A 19,886-nucleotide genomic window follows, 5' to 3' on the forward strand; every position below is an offset into this window, starting at 1 on the left:
TTAGCTTGGGTTAAGATAAAAACTAATTAATTTTACTTTGTTAGCTATGCTAATGATGTCTCTACTTGTTTCTCTGTTTCTGCTGGGATCTTCATCCTGTGGTAACTAGGATTTACACAAGCTCCAGTCTGGATCCAGAACACCTGAGAAGAGATGATGCTGACCCTCAGAGGAACCTCAGATGATGCTGACCCTGAATCAACAAACAGAACTAACAAATATTGCTACAAGTGTGACTGCATCATATAATAATTACTGTTAATAGTGTTCATCGTCTGACTATGACTTGTATACATTTTTCAGTACATTTCTGTCATATGTACACAAACTGACAGTCACCACTTATAAGCTACTACTAAATATTGTACAAAACTTACATTTCTGTTACATTTACAAGTTGCTTTGCAATGATTTGTATCATAAAAAGTGCTACACAAATAAACTTGAATAGAATTTAATTTAATTCACTTCTGCTTTGTAATGTAGACACATTAATTTTCTGTAAAGCTGCTTTGAAACAATGTGTATTGTGAAAAGCGCTGTACAAATAAATTTGAATTGTATGGATTTAGATTAGTAGTCAGACAAAGGATAGAGGAATGAGGTTGGGAACCACTGTTTCAGTGTACCTTGAGGTTCACCTGTAATTTTGTGTGACAGATCTGCTGCTTCCCCACTAATTATCATCATCACCATGTCCCTTATTCACCACCCCTCACCTTCACTAAGATGCCGGGCCAATAATCCTCTCAAGTGCTGGGGCCAGAGAAGATGAGTGCCACAAGGATACGTTATTTTCTTTCAAATCTAAGCGTAAATACATGTATAAAACGTATCCTTGTGGCATGACTGATACAGAAGAGCGTACGCTGCCTGCGTTCAGCTCATATTCTCCAAAATGGTGCTACAGTGATGTAAGGAGACAAATATAATAAAGTTGAATAAAGTTGTTATTTTTGTTTTCTTCTTGTACAAAGTATTCTCGTTGCTTCATAACCTTAAATATGTCCGATGCAATGGATGCAGTGCAGAGTAGTATATATTAATGGTAAATTTGTTATAATATAAGTATATACGTTACATGTACAAACTTAAATATTTTAGCTATTAAGATGAAATAAACAATGATTCAATTTACAGCACACTCATAAATGAAAAAAAAAAAAAAAAAAAAGCCAAAATTCACCTGATGTGCATTTTTTATTCATAATTTTGTAGAATTTCTTTCTTTTTTGGGGGGGGGGGGGGGATTTTATGCAGTGATGGTCTGGTCACCGACAAAATTTATTTGAACGCATTTGACACCTTAAAAACACTCAATTGCATTTATTTGTCACGTTACAAACGCAATAAAGAATTGTTCAAGAACGATCTCCAGAACGATTTGAAAACCAATACTAACATTGTCAATAACTGTTAGATTATATTATAATAAAATAAACTATAATTTAGCAATTATTTAATATGTATTATAAACGACCATTTAACAAGTGCTGTATAATCCTAATCTGTAAGTTTTACTTTTATGTTTCATCTTTTTCATTTGACGTGTGTTTGTGTTTCGGGTGACTTTTATTTTGACATGTTTAGACTTGTCGTTGTTCCCGGATGTAGAGGCACTTCCAAACATGGAGTCTATTTTCCACGAAAAAGTAAGAATCGCGTTTTATGGAATGTTATTTATGACTTATATGTATGTTTCTCACATGTGCTTGACCCGATAAATGAGAGATTTGTCTGCGTGTCAGTGTATCCTCGCACGAATAATGGGCTCACTCGAGTTTATATGAATGCTTCTTGGACTTCTTTCAACTGTCAACAACCAGAAATGGGCTCAAAGTCTTTTGAAGTGTTTGTTTACTGTCAGCGTGTGTCACTCTCATGTTCTCGTGTTGTGTTTCTTTAAACATCAGAGTAACTAGGTATCCTAACATGTACCTTGGTACTCTATTGCACACTGAATGAGCATCACGTGACTAATACTGTAGTCCAGAGTCACGGCACTAATGTGTTAAAGTGACGCACAGGTATTATGGGAGTTTCTTTAGTGTAAGATCAGGAGTGAAGTACCTCTGGTAAGCTGTGTGTGTGTGTGTGTGTCTCTGTCTCTCTGTCTCTCTCTCTCTCTGTGTGTGTGTGTGTGTGTGTGTGTGTGTGTGTGGATGTGTCTCTGTCTCTCTGTCTCTCTCTCTCTCTCTCTGTGTGTGTGTGTGTGTGTTCAGCAAGAGGGCTCTCTGTGTGCGCAGCACTGCTTGAATAACCTCCTGCAGGGAGAGTACTTCAGTCCAGTGGAGCTGTCCTCCATCGCGCAGCAGCTGGACGAGGAGGAGCGCGTGCGCATGGCTGAAGGAGGCGTGCAGACCGAGGAGTACAGGACCTTCATGCAGGTGCTCCACACACCAATCATTTCACCGTTACACACGATCACAGTCCTAATACTCTTGTGTTCTGCCATCTACAGCAACCGTCGGGAAACATGGATGACAGTGGCTTCTTCTCCATTCAGGTGAGGCACAGTAAAGCAGTTTAGAGGAGAGATGAGAACACTGCTGCTGCACGCACTCCTTCTGACGTCATGTTCCTGGTCTCTTTGTGCATGATTTACAAAGAAGAACTACATGTTTGTCTTCCATCTTACTTTAAAGATGCGATTCACCTCTGAAACCGCTTCTTTTTCATAATGTGCCCATCTGATGCTCTGAGTCTCCGGATCTGATGGAGGGAGCGGATGTGATGTGATGTGATGAGCAGAAGACCGTTTCAGGAAAAACTGTGGTTCAGTGAAAACTCTTGAGTTTGTTAACCCCCGAAATGAGGGAAAGTGTGGGTTTTGTGCTTGAGAATGAGAGGTTTGTCAGACCTGACAAAGCAGGGTAAGTGGAGGCTGTTTCTGAGAGAGAGAGTCAGTTACTGTGGTGACCTACACTGTGAACCTGACCTGGTCAGGAACAGACTCTCTTCAGTAAACACAGAGCTGCTTTCAGTCTCCTCCCCCTTTTTAAAGCACAAGCGACGTATATAAACTTTGTTCATTCATGCTGCAAAAGTGCAGTATATTTGATCTTGTTTCAAGTACAAATAACTAAAAATTATTATTTTGAGGTGTGACTATATTCTATAGTTGACTTCAATATTTTTTCCCCCATGGAAACAAGACTTAGTACCTTATGTCTTTTTTTTAAAGTAGAAAATGCATATTGATTTAAGAATAATCAGATATTTTGACTGGAAACAAGAAGACAAACGTTCAAGAGCAGGTATTCATTCATTGCACATGTTTTCATCATGCAGACGCGGTCAAAGTGATTATTACAGAGTGATTAAATGACGTGTATTTGGAAGCACATGCCTCGAGTAAGCAAGGTTTGGGGTTAATCAACAGAAAGTTAAGGGTTTAGTTGACGGTAAGCTAACTGTGCTTTCTGGAACTAACTCTATACAGCTGTTCTGAACTCAGTTTCCCATCTCAGGGTAATTCAACTCAGAGTTCAAGGTTAAACTCAGACTTGGTTGAACCGAATATCATGCAATGTGTTCGAATATATTGATGGTATTTTAATGGCATTGATACATGTTTTGAGTGAATCTGAAGTGTTTTGATGACTTGAGTGAATCTGAAGTGAATCTTAAGTGTTTTGAGTGAATCTGAAGTGTTTTGATGGTGTTTTGAGTAAATCTGAAGTGTTTTGATGGTGTTTTGAGTAAATCTGAAGTGTTTTGATGATGGTGTGTTGAGTGAATCTGAAGTGTTTTGATGGTGTTTTGAGTAAATCTGAAGTGTTTTGATGGTGTTTTGAGTAAATCTGAAGTGTTTTGATGATGGTGTGTTGAGTGAATCTGAAGTGTTTTGATGGTGTGTTGAGTGAATCTGAAGTGTTTTGATGGTGTTTTGAGTAAATCTGAAGTGTTTTGATGGTGTTTTGAGTAAATCTGAAGTGTTTTGATGATGGTGTGTTGAGTGAATCTGAAGTGTTTTGATGGTGTTTTGAGTGAATCTGAAGTGTTTTGATGGTGTGTTTAGTGAATCTGAAGTGTTTTGATGGTGTGTTGAGTGAATCTGAAGTGTTTTGATGGTGTTTTGAGTGAATCTGAAGTGTTTTGATGACATTGAGTGAATCTGAAGTGAATCTTCAGATATATCTAGTTTTACTGGTAAAGACCTTTTCAAAAACGAAAGCTAAATGCTGATGTCTGTACCATCTGTGTTTGTATTGAATGTAGGCTACTTACTGTGCAGTTACTGCCCGTTAATTTCAGATGGTTACGGTTATTGTTTTCAATAGCCAAAAGCCAGTTTGTGATGGTGTGTTGAGTCAATCTGAAGTGAATCTGCTGTGTTTTGAGTGAATCTGAAGTGTTTTGATGGTGTGTTGAGTAGGGGTGTAACGGTTCACAAAATTCACGGTTCGGTTCGATACGATACACTGATGTCACGGTTCGGTTCGGTTCGGTTCGATACGTTTTAGATACAGCAAAATGTAAAAACATCTCAACTTTTCAGAATGCCGCAAGCGCACCGCGGGTCATGTGACAAGAACTAACCAATCAGCTTCATCCTTTCCCGTAACAACGTTGAGAGCTCAGCCAAGATGAAGGATCAGCTGATCATAGTTGTATATGGATTGCAATTTTGAAATAAATTTAGTAGCAGAGCTACTGCAAGCGATTTTTAGAGCTGCAAATCCATTTATCCTTCGCTGAAATTTCCGCGTCTCATGGAGAGAGCACGTCATTGTTGCTTAGCAAAGACAGACGCCTCAGGAGCGCTTCTGCCCGAGCGCTTTGGAAAGGAGGAGAAAGACGCGCTTAGCGTTTTCCATGCGTTTTTAGGCACGATATGTGAACGGCCCCTAAGGCGCTCGCTCACTCAGCACGCGCTGAAGGCTCGTTGCAAAATGTCGAATGCCTTTAACAGACCAGAAATATAAGATCCTAAAATAACCAACAGGTCTGGTGTTTGGGTTGGATTCCCTGTAAGCTATAGTTTCTAAATGCTGCAGGGATAGTTTGCTGCGTGCATGTTTCTCCTTTTTTTCGTCTTTTCCCAGATAGTACTGACGCATATATCCCAGATATTCCCGCTGGTTTTTTTTTTTTTTTTTTTTTTTTTTTTTTTTTATTCCCGCTGGTGTACCCTGTGGCCTAATGGTTAGAGGGTTGGACTCCCAATCGAAGGGTTGTGAGTTCTAGTCTCGGGCCGGACGGAATTGTGGGTGGGGGGAGTGCATGAACAGCTCTCTCTCAACCTTCAATACCACGACTTAGGTGCCCTTGAGCAAGGCATCGAACCCCCAACTGCTCCCCGGGTGCCGCAGCATGAATGGCTGCCCACTGCTCTGGGTGTGTGCTCTGGGTGTGTGCTCTGGGTGTGTGCTCTGGGTGTGTGCTCTGGGTGTGTGCTCTGGGTGTGTGTGTGTGTGTGTGTGTGTGTGTGTGTGTGTGTGTGTGTGTGTTCACTGCTCTGTGTGTTTGGATTAAATGCAGAGCACAAATTCTGAGTATGGGTCACCATGCTTGGCTGAATTTCACTTCACAGGCGTGTGCAGGAAATGGGCTACAGAGAAGCAGCACTGGACTGTTGCTCAGTGGTCCAAATTACTTTTTTCGGATGATAGCAAATTTTGCATGTCATTCGGAAATCAAGGTGCCAGAGTTTGGAGGAAGATCACAGTCAGTGATGGTCACTGATTTAAAAATGATGGTCAGCTGCTGGTGTTGGTCCACTGTGTTTTATCAAGGGCAGGGTCAATGCAGCTAGCTATCAGGAGATTTTGGAGCACTTCATGCTTCCATCTGCTGAAAAGCTTTATGGAGATGAAGATTTCGTTTTTCAGCACGACCTGGCACCTGCTCACAGTGCCAAAACCACTGGTAAATGGTTTACTGACCATGGTATTACTGTGCTCAATTGGCCTGCCAACTCTCCTGACCTGAACCCCATAGAGAATCTGTGGGATATTGTGAAGAGAAAGTTGAGAGACGCAAGACCCAACACTCTGGATGAGCTTAAGGCCGCTATCGAAGCATCCTGGGCCTCCATAACACCTCAGCAGTGCCACAGGCTGATTGCCTCCATGCCACGCCGCATTGAAGCAGTCATTTCTGCAAAAGGATTCCCGAACAAGTATTGAGTGCATAACTGAACATAATTATTTGAAGGTTGACTTTTTTTGTATTAAAAACACTTTTCTTTTACTGGTTGGATATGCTCATTTATTGAGACAGACATTTTGGGTTTTCATGAGCTGTATGCCAAAATCATCAGTATTAAAACAATAAAAGACATGAAATATTTCAGTTGGTGTGCAATGGATCTAAAATATATGAAAGCTTAATTTTTATCATTACATTATGGAAAATAATGAACTTTTATCACAATATGCTATTTTTTTGAGAAGGACCTGTAGTTATTTATTTTTCATTGGCTCAAGTAAAAAAATATGTTAATCATTACCCTTTTTTTTTTTTTTTTGGGATGAATGAAACACTTTGCATCTTAGTTTTATTCGCACCAACATTGTTTGATTTTAACATTTTGGAATAATGTACTTATATAGCATATATCTAGTTTTACTGGTAAAGACCTTTTCAAAAACGAAAGCTAAATGCTGATGTCTGTACCATCTGTGTTTGTATTGAATGTAGGCTACTTACTGTGCAGTTACTGCCCGTTAATTTCAGATGGTTACCGTTATTGTTTTCAATAGCCAAAAGCCAGTTTGTGATGGTGTGTTGAGTCAATCTGAAGTGTTTTGAGTGAATCTGAAGTGAATCTGCTGTGTTTTGAGTGAATCTGAAGTGTTTTGATGGTGTTTTGAGTTCATGTGAAGTGTTTTGATGGTGTTTTGAGTGAATCTGAAGTGAATCTGCTGTGTTTTGAGTGAATCTGAAGTGTTTAGATGGTGTGTTGAGTGAATCTGAAGTGTTTTGATGGTGTTTTGAGTGAATCTGCTGTGTTTTGATGAATCTGAAGTGTTTTGATGGTGTGTTGAGTGAATCTGAAGTGTTTTGATGGTGTGTTGAGTGAATCTGCTGTGTTTTGATGGTGTGTTGATTGAATCTGAAGTGAATCTGCTGTGTTTTGAGTGAATCTGAAGTGTTTAGATGGTGTGTTGAGTGAATCTGAAGTATTTTGAGTGAATCTGATGTGAATCTGCTGTTTTGAGTTAATCTGAAGTGTTTTGATGGCGTTTTGAATTAATCTGAAGTGTTTAGATGGTGTGTTGAGTGAATCTGAAGTGTTTTGATGATGGTGTTTTGAGTGAATCTGAAGTGTTTTGATGGTGTGTTGAGTGAATCTGAAGTGTTTTGATGATGGTGTGTTGAGTGAATCTGAAGTGTTTTGATGGCGTGTTGAGTGAATCTGAAGTGTTTTGATGATGGTGTGTTGAGTGAATCTGAAGTGTTGTGATGGTGTGTTGAGTGAATCTAAAGTGTTTTGATGATGGTGTTTTGAGTGAATCTGAAGTGTTTTGATGGTGTGTTGAGTGAATCTGCTGTGTTTTGAGTGAATCTGAAGTGTTTTGATGGTGTGTTGAGTGAATCTGAAGTGTTTTGATGGCGTTTTGAATTAATCTGAAGTGTTTAGATGGTGTGTTGAGTGAATCTGAAGTGTTTTGATGATGGTGTTTTGAGTGAATCTGAAGTGTTTTGATGGTGTGTTGAGTGAATCTGAAGTGTTTTGATGATGGTGTGTTGAGTGAATCTGAAGTGTTTTGATGGCGTGTTGAGTGAATCTGAAGTGTTTTGATGATGGTGTGTTGAGTGAATCTGAAGTGTTGTGATGGTGTGTTGAGTGAATCTAAAGCGTTTTGATGATGGTGTTTTGAGTGAATCTGAAGTGTTTTGATGGTGTGTTGAGTGAATCTGCTGTGTTTTAAGTGAATCTGAAGTGTTTTGATGGTGTGTTGAGTGAATCTGAAGTGTTGTGATGGTGTTTTGAGTGAATCTGAAGTGTTTTGATGGTGTGTTGAGTGAATCTGAAGTGTTTTGATGATGGTGTGTTGAGTGAATCTGAAGTGTTTTGATGGCGTGTTGAGTGAATCTGAAGTGTTTTGATGATGGTGTGTTGAGTGAATCTGAAGTGTTGTGATGGTGTGTTGAGTGAATCTAAAGTGTTTTGATGATGGTGTTTTGAGTGAATCTGAAGTGTTTTGATGGTGTGTTGAGTGAATCTGCTGTGTTTTGAGTGAATCTGAAGTGTTTTGATGGCGTGTTGAGTGAATCTGAAGTGTTTTGATGGTGTGTTGAGTGAATATGAAGTGTTGTGATGGTGTTTTGAGTGAATCTGAAGTGTTTTGATGATGGTGTGTTGAGTGAATCTGAAGTGTTTTGATGGTGTGTTGAGTGAATCTGAAGTGTTGTGATGGTGTTTTGAGTGAATCTGAAGTGTTTTGATGGCGTGTTGAGTGAATCTGAAGTGTTTTGATGATGGTGTGTTGAGTGAATCTGAAGTGTTGTGATGGTGTGTTGAGTGAATCTGAAGTGTTTTGATGATGGTGTTTTGAGTGAATCTGAAGTGTTTTGATGGTGTGTTGAGTGAATCTGCTGTGTTTTGAGTGAATCTGGATTGTTTTGATGGCGTGTTGAGTGAATCTGAAGTGTTTTGATGGTGTGTTGAGTGAATCTGAAGTGTTGTGATGGTGTTTTGAGTGAATCTGAAGTGTTTTAATGATGGTGTGTTGGGTGAATCTGAAGTGTTTTGATGGTGTGTTGAGTGAATCTGAAGTGTTTTGATGGTGTGTTGAGTGAATCTGAAGTGTTGTGATGGTGTGTTGAGTGAATCTGAAGTGTTTTGACGATGATGTTTTGAGTGAATCTGAAGTGTTTTGATGATGGTGTGTTGAGTGAATCTGAAGTGTTGTGATGGTGTGTTTAGTGAATCTGAAGTGTTGTGATGGTGTGTTGAGTGAATCTGAAGTGTTGTGATGGTGTGTTGAGTGAATCGAAAGTGTTTTGATGGTGTGTTGAGTGAATCGGAAGTGTTTTGATGGTGTGTTGAGTGAATCTGAAGTGTTTTGATGATGGTGTGTTGAGTGAATCTGAAGTGTTGTGATGGTGTGTTGTGTGAATCTGAAGTGTTTTGATGGTGTGTTGAGTGAATCTGAAGTGTTTTGATGGTGTGTTGAGTGAATCTGAAGTGTTTTGATGGTGTGTTGAGTGAATCTGAAGTGTTGTGATGGTGTGTTGAGTGAATCTGAAGTGTTGTGATGGTGTGTTGAGTGAATCTGAAGTGTTGTGATGGTGTGTTGAGTGAATCTGAAGTGTTGTGATGTTGTTTTGAGTGAATCTGAAGTGTTGTGATGGCGTGTTGAGTGAATCTGCTGTGTTTTGATGGCGTGTTGAGTGAATCTGAAGTGTGATGGCGTGTTGAGTGAATCTGTTGTGTTTTGAGGGTGTGTTGAGTGAATCTGAAGTGTTTTGATGGCGTTTTGAATTAATCTGAAGTGTTTAGATGGTGTGTTGAGTGAATCTGAAGTGTTTTGATGATGGTGTTTTGAGTGAATCTGAAGTGTTTTGATGGTGTGTTGAGTGAATCTGAAGTGTTTTGATGATGGTGTGTTGAGTGAATCTGAAGTGTTTTGATGGCGTGTTGAGTGAATCTGAAGTGTTTTGATGATGGTGTGTTGAGTGAATCTGAAGTGTTGTGATGGTGTGTTGAGTGAATCTAAAGTGTTTTGATGATGGTGTTTTGAGTGAATCTGAAGTGTTTTGATGGTGTGTTGAGTGAATCTGCTGTGTTTTGAGTGAATCTGAAGTGTTTTGATGGCGTGTTGAGTGAATCTGAAGTGTTTTGATGGTGTGTTGAGTGAATATGAAGTGTTGTGATGGTGTTTTGAGTGAATCTGAAGTGTTTTGATGATGGTGTGTTGAGTGAATCTGAAGTGTTTTGATGGTGTGTTGAGTGAATCTGAAGTGTTGTGATGGTGTGTTGAGTGAATCTGAAGTGTTGTGATGGTGTGTTGAGTGAATCTGAAGTGTTTTGATGGCGTGTTGAGTGAATCTGAAGTGTTTTGATGATGGTGTGTTGGGTGAATCTGAAGTGTTTTGATGGTGTGTTGAGTGAATCTGAAGTGTTGTGATGGTGTGTTGAGTGAATCTGAAGTGTTGTGATGTTGTGTTGAGTGAATCTGAAGTGTTGTGATGGTGTGTTGAGTGAATCTGAAGTGTTTTGATGGTGTGTTGAGTGAATCTGAAGTGTTTTGATGATGGTGTGTTGAGTGAATCTGAAGTGTTTTGATGGTGTTTTGAGTGAATCTGAAGTGTTGTGATGGTGTGTTGAGTGAATCTGAAGTGTTTTGATGGTGTGTTGAGTGACTCTGAAGTGTTTTGATGGTGTGTTGAGTGAATCTGAAGTGTTTAGATGGTGTGTTGAGTGAATCTGAAGTGTTTAGATGGTGTGTTGAGTGAATATGAAGTGTTTTGATGGTGTGTTGAGTGAATCTGAAGTGTTTAGATGGTGTTTTGAGTGAATCTGCTGTGTTTTGAGTGAATCTGAAGTGTTGTGATGGTGTGTTGAGTGAATCTGCTGTGTTTTTATGGTGTGTTGAGTGAATCTGAAGTGAATCTGCTGTTTTGAGTGAATCTGAAGTGTTTTGATGGTGTTTTGAATGAATCTGAAGTGTTTGATGGTGTTTTGAGTGAATCTGAAGTGTTTTGATGGTGTGTTGAGTGAATCTGAAGTGTTTTGATGGTGTGTTGAGTAGAGCCCGACCGATATATCGGCCGGCCGATATTATCGGCCGATATGAGCTAATTGCATTTAAATCGGCATCGGCGTTTATAACGGCCGATGAAACATGAGAAACGGAGTCTCTTTCTTCACTCATGTTATGAGTGTTGCATAGTTTGCCCACCAGAGGGCGGTCTGCAACTCCAGAGTTGACAACAGCGCCAGAAATTCACTACAGAAGAAAGCGATCAGCCAAGCCACCCAGGTGAGTCTGTCGTTCGTCATGTGAAATGATTGTAGATTTAGTTCATACACTGTATATAAAAACGGTGTTGTAGTTCTAGCTAACGGTCCTATCATTATCACTTCTAAATATTCTGCAACATCACTTACAGCCGCTAATGCATTGCTATATTAGATTAGCCACAAAGCTAATACCATGTTTATCAGTGGAAGAGCGCGAACGTTAATAAGAGGTCAAACTATAACGTTAGCATTTAACTTATTCTTATTCTATTGCGGTGTGTTTCCCACATAATGACCCCGTAATGGTCCTTTCACACAGGACGCGGTATGCACGGCATTTGCTCGCTGGGTTTAGCGTTGCCCTTCAGATACAATGCGATTTGCGCTGCGCTGCGCTATGGCGTTTGCGGAGTTTTAAAAACTTTTAGCGGGAGCTCTTTCATAGTCTGTGGTTCCTCCTTTCGGTCAGCATGTATCTGTCCCGTTGTAAGAAGCGAGCAATAGCGCTAGTCCTGCTGATGATAATTAAGAGAGAAGCAAGGAAGAAGAGGCTACCCTCATGTCCAGAGAACAATTTGGTGAATTCAGGCTGGTTACGTTACTCTAACGCTAATATAGCTTCCTTTTTAGCAGGCCCCTTAAATGCTTGCTATTAACTTGTTTGAAGGTGGTTCTTCTCAAAATTGACAGCGGTGTGTTCATGGCACTAATGTTAACCATTCAACTTCGAATTGATTCTGTAATCTTCCGGTAACAGTAGGCTAACTTTACGTTCGCCAGCGCATGACGATGTTTTGATTCAGACTGCACAAAGAGAAGAGGAGAAGATATACGGGTCCGTTGTGAATGTGTCTGTGAGAGCAAATGTAGTGTAGTTACAGTAACTACAGTAGGTGCGTCAGAAATGATTAAACCAGAGGGGACATGTAAATAAATGTGAGCTGAACACGCGCTTTTATTTATTTTTTTTTAATTTTTTTTTACATATTTTTCAAAGCAGCTTTACAGACATAAAAGGGAAATGTTGAAATAATATAGTTAAATATAAGTAGGTAATACCTATTGCTTGACAAATAAAAAATATATTTTTTTTTTCTCATTTTTGCCTATGTAGGAGATCCCTGTTTATTATAATTCTAATTCTAATGATGACATGAGTAATGATGCATGGTGATATTATTAATACACATGCTTATTATTTCTCTGTCTCTCTTTCTGCCCTACAGATGGCTGAAAAAGGTGAATGCTGTAGCAGTGTGGGACTACTTCTGCAAATACTTTAACTTTAGTATTATAATTTATTTACAGTACACACACAGACTGTTAAAACCAGCTTCAACTGGAAGAAAGTAAAAGTGTTAAATGTTTAAAACCAGACTGTTTTTTGATCATTAAAAAATATATACTTTTGATGTGCAATTGTTTAGTCATTGAGACTGTAATCTAAGGCTTTTTTTTTTTTTTTTTACATAAATCCCTTCTGGAAAATGGTTTATACAGCCCACATACATAGAACAGGCAGATATTTTGCTATTGAATGTTGTGTACGTGCAGTTTATAGGAAATGGGTCTAATATCCAGTTTATTTTCAAAATCAAAATATCGGCTTATAAATCGGCTCTTTTCGAGTTAATATCGGCATCGGCATCGGCCCCCAAAAATCCATATCGGTCGGGCTCTAGTGTTGAGTGAATCTGCTGTGTTTTGATGGTGTGTTGAGTGAATCTGAAGTGAATCTGCTGTGTTTTGAGTGAATCTGAAGTGTTTTGATGGTGTGTTGAGTGAATCTGAAGTGTTTTGATGATGGTGTTTTGAGTGAATCTGAAGTGTTTTGATGGCGTGTTGAGTGAATCTGAAGTGTTTTGATGATGGTGTGTTGAGTGAATCTGAAGTGTTGTGATGGTGTGTTGAGTGAATCTGAAGTGTTTTGATGATGGTGTTTTGAGTGAATCTGAAGTGTTTTGATGGTGTGTTGAGTGAATCTGCTGTGTTTTGAGTGAATCTGGATTGTTTTGATGGTGTGTTGAGTGAATCTGAAGTGTTTTGATGGTGTGTTGAGTGAATCTGAAGTGTTGTGATGGTGTTTTGAGTGAATCTGAAGTGTTTTGATGATGGTGTGTTGGGTGAATCTGAAGTGTTTTGATGGTGTGTTGAGTGAATCTGAAGTGTTTTGATGATGGTGTTTTGAGTGAATCTGAAGTGTTTTGATGATGGTGTTTTGAGTGAATCTGAAGTGTTTTGATGGCGTGTTGAGTGAATCTGAAGTGTTTTGATGATGGTGTGTTGAGTGAATCTGAAGTGTTGTGATGGTGTGTTGAGTGAATCTGAAGTGTTTTGATGATGGTGTTTTGAGTGAATCTGAAGTGTTTTGATGGTGTGTTGAGTGAATCTGCTGTGTTTTGAGTGAATCTGGATTGTTTTGATGGCGTGTTGAGTGAATCTGAAGTGTTTTGATGGTGTGTTGAGTGAATCTGAAGTGTTGTGATGGTGTTTTGAGTGAATCTGAAGTGTTTTAATGATGGTGTGTTGGGTGAATCTGAAGTGTTTTGATGGTGTGTTGAGTGAATCTGAAGTGTTTTGATGGTGTGTTGAGTGAATCTGAAGTGTTGTGATGGTGTGTTGAGTGAATCTGAAGTGTTTTGACGATGATGTTTTGAGTGAATCTGAAGTGTTTTGATGATGGTGTGTTGAGTGAATCTGAAGTGTTGTGATGGTGTGTTTAGTGAATCTGAAGTGTTGTGATGGTGTGTTGAGTGAATCTGAAGTGTTGTGATGGTGTGTTGAGTGAATCGGAAGTGTTTTGATGGTGTGTTGAGTGAATCGGAAGTGTTTTGATGGTGTGTTGAGTGAATCTGAAGTGTTTTGGTGATGTGTTGAGTGAATCTGAAGTGTTTTGATGGTGTGTTGAGTGAATCTGAAGTGTTTTGATGGTGTGTTGAGTGAATCTGAAGTGTTTTGATGATGGTGTGTTGAGTGAATCTGAAGTGTTGTGATGGTGTGTTGTGTGAATCTGAAGTGTTTTGATGGTGTGTTGAGTGAATCTGAAGTGTTTTGATGGTGTGTTGAGTGAATCTGAAGTGTTTTGATGGTGTGTTGAGTGAATCTGAAGTGTTGTGATGGTGTGTTGAGTGAATCTGAAGTGTTTTGATGGTGTGTTGAGTGAATCTGAAGTGTTGTGATGGTGTGTTGAGTGAATCTGAAGTGTTGTGATGTTGTTTTGAGTGAATCTGAAGTGTTGTGATGGCGTGTTGAGTGAATCTGCTGTGTTTTGATGGCGTGTTGAGTGAATCTGAAGTGTGATGGCGTGTTGAGTGAATCTGTTGTGTTTTGAGGGTGTGTTGAGTGAATCTGAAGTGTTGTGATGGCGTGTTGAGTGAATCTGAAGTGTTTTGATGATGGTGTGTTGAGTGAATCTGAAGTGTTGTGATGGTGTGTTGAGTGAATCTGCTGTGTTGTGATGGTGTGTTGTGTGAATCTGAAGTGTTTTGATGGCGTGTTGAGTGAATCTGAAGTGTTTTGATGATGGTGTGTTGAGTGAATCTGAAGTGTTGTGATGGTGTGTTGAGTGAATCTGAAGTGTTGTGATGGTGTGTTGAGTGAATCTGAAGTGTTGTGATGGTGTGTTGAGTGAATCTGAAGTGTTGTGATGGTGTGTTGAGTGAATCTGAAGTGTTGTATTGTTGTTTTGAGTGAATCTGAAGTGTTTTGATGGTGTGTTGAGTGAATCTGAAGTGTTGTGATGGCGTGTTGAGTGAATCTGCTGTGTTTTGATGGCGTGTTGAGTGAATCTGAAGTGTTGTGATGGCGTGTTGAGTGAATCTGTTGTGTTTTGAGGGTTGCGTTGAGTGAATCTGCTGTGTTTTGAGTGAATCTGAAGTGTTTTGATGGCGTGTTGAGTGAATCTGAAGTGTTTTGATGATGGTGTGTTGAGTGAATCTGAAGTGTTGTGATGGTGTGTTGAGTGAATCTGCTGTGTTGTGATGGTGTGTTGTGTGAATCTGAAGTGTTTTGATGGCGTGTTGAGTGAATCTGAAGTGTTTTGATGGCGTGTTGAGTGAATCTGAAGTGTTTTGATGGTGTGTTGAGTGAATCTGAAGTGTTTTGATGATGGTGTGTTGAGTGAATCTGAAGTGTTTTGATGGTGTGTTGAGTGAATCTGAAGTGTTTTGATGATGGTGTGTTGAGTGAATCTGAAGTGTTGTGATGGCGTGTTGAGTGAATCTGTTGTGTTTTGAGGGTGTGTTGAGTGAATCTGCTATGTTTTGAGTGAATCTGAAGTGTTTTGGTGGCGTGTTGAGTGAATCTGAAGTGTTTTGATGATGGTGTGTTGAGTGAATCTGAAGTGTTGTGATGGTGTGTTGAGTGAATCTGCTGTGTTGTGATGGCGTGTTGAGTGAATCTGAAGTGTTTTGGTGGCGTGTTGAGTGAATCTGAAGTGTTTTGATGGCGTGTTAAGTGAATCTGAAGTGTTGTGATGGTGTGTTGAGTGAATCTGCTGTGTTGTGATGGCGTGTTGAGTGAATCTGAAGTGTTTTGGTGGCGTGTTGAGTGAATCTGAAGTGTTTTGATGGCGTGTTAAGTGAATCTGAAGTGTTGTGATGGCGTGTTGAGTGAATCTGAAGTGTTTTGGTGGCGTGTTGAGTGAATCTGAAGTGTTTTGATGGTGTGTTGAGTGAATCTGAAGTGTTTTGATGGCGTGTTGAGTGAATCTGAAGTGTTTTGATGGCGTGTTGAGTGAATCTGAAGTGTTGTGATGGTGTGTTGAGTGAATCTGAAGTGTTTTGATGGTGTGTTGAGTGAATCTGCTGTGTTTTGATGATGGTGTGTTGAGTGAATCTGAAGTGTTTTGTTGGTGTGTTGAGTGAATCTGCTGTGTTTTGAGTGAATCTGAAGTGTTGTGATGGTGTGTTGAGTGAATCTGAAGTGTTTTGATGGTGTTTTGAGTGAATCTGCTGTGTTTTGAGTGAATCTGAAGTGTTTTGATGGTGTGTTGAGTGAATCTGAAGTGTTTTGATGGTGTGTTGAGTGAATCTGCTGTGTTTTGAGTGAATCTGAAGTGTTTTGATGGTGTGTTGAGTTGTGATGGTGTGTTGAGTGAATCTGAAGTGTTGTGATGGTGTGTTGAGTGAATCTGAAGTGTTTTGATGGTGTGTTGAGTGAATCTGAAGTGTTTTGATGGTGTGTTGAGTGAATCTGCTGTGTTTTGAGTGAATCTGAAGTGTTTTGATGGTGTGTTGAGTTGTGATGGTGTGTTGAGTGAATCTGAAGTGTTGTGATGGTGTGTTGAGTGAATCTGAAGTGTTGTGATGGTGTGTTGAGTGAATCTGAAGTGTTTTGATGGTGTGTTGAGTGAATCTGAAGTGTTTTGATGGTGTGTTGAGTTGTGATGGTGTGTTGAGTGAATCTGAAGTGTTGTGATGGTGTGTTGAGTGAATCTGAAGTGTTTTGATGGTGTGTTGAGTGAATCTGCTGTGTTTTGATGGTGTTTTAAGAAGTGCTGTGTTTTGCAGGTGATCAGTAACGCTCTGGGGGTTTGGGGTTTGGAAATCATTCTCTTCAACAGTAGAGAGTACCAGCAGTTACAGATCAATCCCATGTGAGTATTTCTGAAAGCTTTATCTTGAGTCCTGTTGTCCACTGTGTGAACGTTCATCCTCTTCATGTTTGCTCTCAGACACGAGAAGGCCTTTATATGTAACTATAAGGAGCACTGGTTTACGGTGCGTAAGCTGGGACAGCAGGTACGTGTTTAACCCGCAGCATTAGTCTGAGTCTGTGTGAGATGATGTTGAGTTTACAGCCTCTCTCTCTTCATCTAGTGGTTTAATCTGAACTCGCTGCTGACCGGTCCGGAGCTCATATCAGACACATACTTGGCTCTTTTCTTAGCGCAGCTACAGCAGGAAGGTAAAACTCATACATGATCATGTGTTGCGTGACCTCTGCGTCGTCATGTATGTCACAGTGATAATGCTGGAAATCTTGCTCAGCTGAACGTCTCTGCAGGTTATTGCATATTTGTGATCCGGGGAAGCCTGCCGGAGTGTGAAGCCGATCAGATTTTGCGGATCATGCGAGTGGAGCAGCAGCAGCGGCCGAAGCTGATTGGAGAGGACGAGGCCCAGAGGTGCACTGGCCGTCATCACATGACATACAGAACAAGACAGTCTTCACCATCCTGTTGTGACCCACATTACCTTACATGCACACTGATGCATTTAGCACACTCTTTTATCCAAAGCTTTTCACAAAAGAGGAACAAATCAATTAGCAGTTCAGAGAGCAAACTGCTTAAAACACTCGATAAACTTGATTTCTTCTTGTTGATGAATGTGCATGCATGTGTCAACACAGATATACTTTGGAAAGGCTAAACAATGGTTGGTGATTGTGATGGTGTCAGTGGTTTCCATGCAATTCACCAAAAATCTACACTTTGAAAAACAGCAGTTTATTGTAGCTTGTCAAAGATTAAAATATGAAATCAATGAGAACTAATTCAATTTAACGCTCAAAGTTTAGTTGAAATGAGAATCTGTTCAAGGATGTGTCTGGCTCATAGTTCTTAGGATCTGATTGCAGCACTGAAGAGAAGTGTGAGATAGTGTTGTTCATGGGAATATCAGTGTGATGCGCAGCAGAAACCGAGAGCTTCAGCACAGCAGGAGGGTGAACACTTGAGCAGTGTGTGCATCAGAGGATGACAGTGATCACGTGATGCACACACAGAGCCGCTCGCGTCCGGCGGTCACTGATGGGCTTGAGTGTGTGTTGTCGGTTAGGGTGTCAGAGCCTGGACACACCACAGAAGAAGTGCTGCTGGATGGGGATGAGGAGGAGCTGAGGAAGGCTCTGGCTCTCAGCAGACAGGGCATGCAGGTGGAGGACGAGGAGGCTGACCTGCGCAGGGCCATTCAGCTCAGCATGCAGGGTGAGACACACCAGCAGCTTCACATCCCACCCCTCCATACCTGCACGTATGTGCTTTATCTAGTTGACTTTGTTTTATTCATATTTTTTATTCAGTATTGCATTTTATTATTTAACAATAGACCCTTTTCACATGATGTCACTCTGTTCTGACTCGAAGCAGGGTTTTCGTACATCCTCCAGCACAGTAAAGATGAAGTTGGTTAGATTTATGTCAAATAAACCAATGTTTTACACATTTACTCGTGGTAACAGAAAGCCTTTTCATTCAGTCAGTTATGATCTGCTCAATACAGAAAACAGGCTTGTACTACTTAAATATCAGTTAAATGGGGTCTATGTTTTTCCATTTTATTTTGATAGACATGACACATTATAATTCATAAATAATCTATGAAGTCTATATAAAAATTTGTACTGTGTAAAACAGTTTTGTGAGCATAAATATATAATACACATCCACTGTTATCCACCTATAACAAACATAAAATACTAATAAAAATGGTATTGTCTACGATTATCTACATTTAAGATTTGTCACTTTAGGTTAACACCTTATTTAATGTTAACATATTATTTATTAATCATAGACCATTAGTAAAAGTAAATGTAAAAGTGCTGATCTTAAAAACAGGACAAAAGAGCATCTGACTCAAATCTGGACAGATGGCCATCCTAGATATGAACCATATCACGTTCTCAGGCATCGTTAGAACTAATTAAACTAGTTACAGGAGTTCATAAACTCACCAGCAATCATTTCTACATGCATTTGGCGTTTGGTGAGTGTTGGTTGTAAGCTCCGGCTATGGGTGAAAGAAAACATCACATCCTCTGACATGATGACGATTTTAAACCTGGAAGATAAAAACAGAAGAAAAAAGAAAAGAAAAATCCACATGAACCAGTCTTCTGCAACAATTATAATGAACAGATGTGACCTTTAAGAGCCGAAGCTCCACTAGACACAGAGCAGCTCTAAACATGCCAGATCTGCTGTTGTTCACTCTTTAATGTGTTCAGGAGGCAGTGATCCCAGAAGCCCCAGCGCCGCTGTGACCGCAGGACGCAGCGAGGAGACGCTCACAGCAGAGGAGCTGCGCAGGAGGAGACAGGTCTACTTCGACAGGTGAGCGCTGGGAGCTCCAGATGCTCTGAGATCAGTCCTGAGTAATGATGGTGTTGTGATCTCCTCACAGGCAGCCAACTCACGACTGCAGCTCCGCAGGTGAGCCATTCTTCATCTTCATCATCTTCATCATCATCATCATCTGTTTCTGAGACCTGAGATGATGTTGTTTTGCAGGCCGAGAGAAGGACAGCGGGACCAAGCCCAGCCAGTGAAAGACGCCCTCCACCCCAGCCAGGTGGACTGCTGGGGCTTCACCGTGCTCTTCTGCTCGTCTGTGGACTGTAGTGAAGCACTTCTGCTGGTCAGCGGTCCCTTCACTCTCACGTGCCCTAGATAGACAGCACAGTGTGACGTGAGATCATCACACAGATTCAGACCATCTCTTTCTAATCATTCAGCAGTCATCAGCAGCTCCTGTGGATCCAGGTTGTGATTTAGTTTCTGAACTCGTTTCACATTCAGCATTAGTTTTTAAGTGATTGGTTATTCTTGTACTCCTATCTACACTTATTGTTTCTTAAATAAAAAATTTTCTTTTTTCCCCTGAGTGGATTATTTTGATTCTGTTAGCCTCAGATGATCCTTCAGTGTTTAGATGGAGAAGAAGGAGTCTGTTAATATGATGGAGAGATGTACTGTGTCAAAGTTATGCTCCGAGCACACAGTCAAAAGAGTGAAACCTTCCCACATTTAATCACATCGAGAAACGTCTGATGCTCAGACTTCATCAAGCAGAATGAATTCAGCTGTTTGTGATTCCTCCTGACTGAGACTGAAATGAGAAATAATCTAAATCCCAGTCGAGTTCAGCTGCTCCTCAGCTGTGATCATGATTCAGACGCTTCACTTGAGGACTTCACATGAACTCATGGCACAGTGATCATTCAGTGGTGGGAAACCTGTCTT

The 19,886-nt window shown here is 40.2% G+C and overlaps 2 protein-coding genes across 3 annotated transcripts in view; one reads left to right on the top strand and one right to left on the bottom strand.

Moving 5' to 3' along the window:
* Nucleotides 1–19,886, bottom strand: part of LOC127933214 (gamma-aminobutyric acid receptor subunit rho-1-like) — a 29,029-nt gene that overhangs the window by 8,652 nt on the left and 491 nt on the right. Inside the window, exon 2 of the mRNA XM_052530021.1 lies at nt 18,599–18,705. The gene's annotated coding sequence lies outside the window, so the exon portion shown is untranslated. The remainder of the gene's footprint in view (nt 1–18,598; nt 18,706–19,886) is intronic.
* On the top strand, nt 1,526–19,520 carry atxn3 (ataxin 3). Of its 2 annotated transcripts, none has more exons than XM_052530034.1 (11): nt 1,526–1,652; nt 2,223–2,387; nt 2,462–2,506; nt 16,429–16,514; nt 16,593–16,659; nt 16,738–16,825; nt 16,925–17,045; nt 17,701–17,849; nt 18,872–18,977; nt 19,048–19,076; nt 19,155–19,520. In XM_052530034.1, exons 1-11 carry the CDS (start codon nt 1,629–1,631, stop codon nt 19,190–19,192), a joined length of 918 nt encoding a protein of 305 aa, XP_052385994.1. In that variant the 5' UTR covers nt 1,526–1,628; the 3' UTR covers nt 19,193–19,520. The 2 variants fall into 2 exon arrangements, with proteins under 2 accessions (XP_052385994.1, XP_052385995.1); XM_052530035.1 differs by lacking the exon at nt 1,526–1,652 and adding an exon at nt 1,727–2,027.

The sequence above is a fragment of the Carassius gibelio genome, chromosome A17, assembly GCF_023724105.1.
Source record: "Carassius gibelio isolate Cgi1373 ecotype wild population from Czech Republic chromosome A17, carGib1.2-hapl.c, whole genome shotgun sequence".
Lineage (NCBI taxonomy): Eukaryota > Metazoa > Chordata > Actinopteri > Cypriniformes > Cyprinidae > Carassius > Carassius gibelio.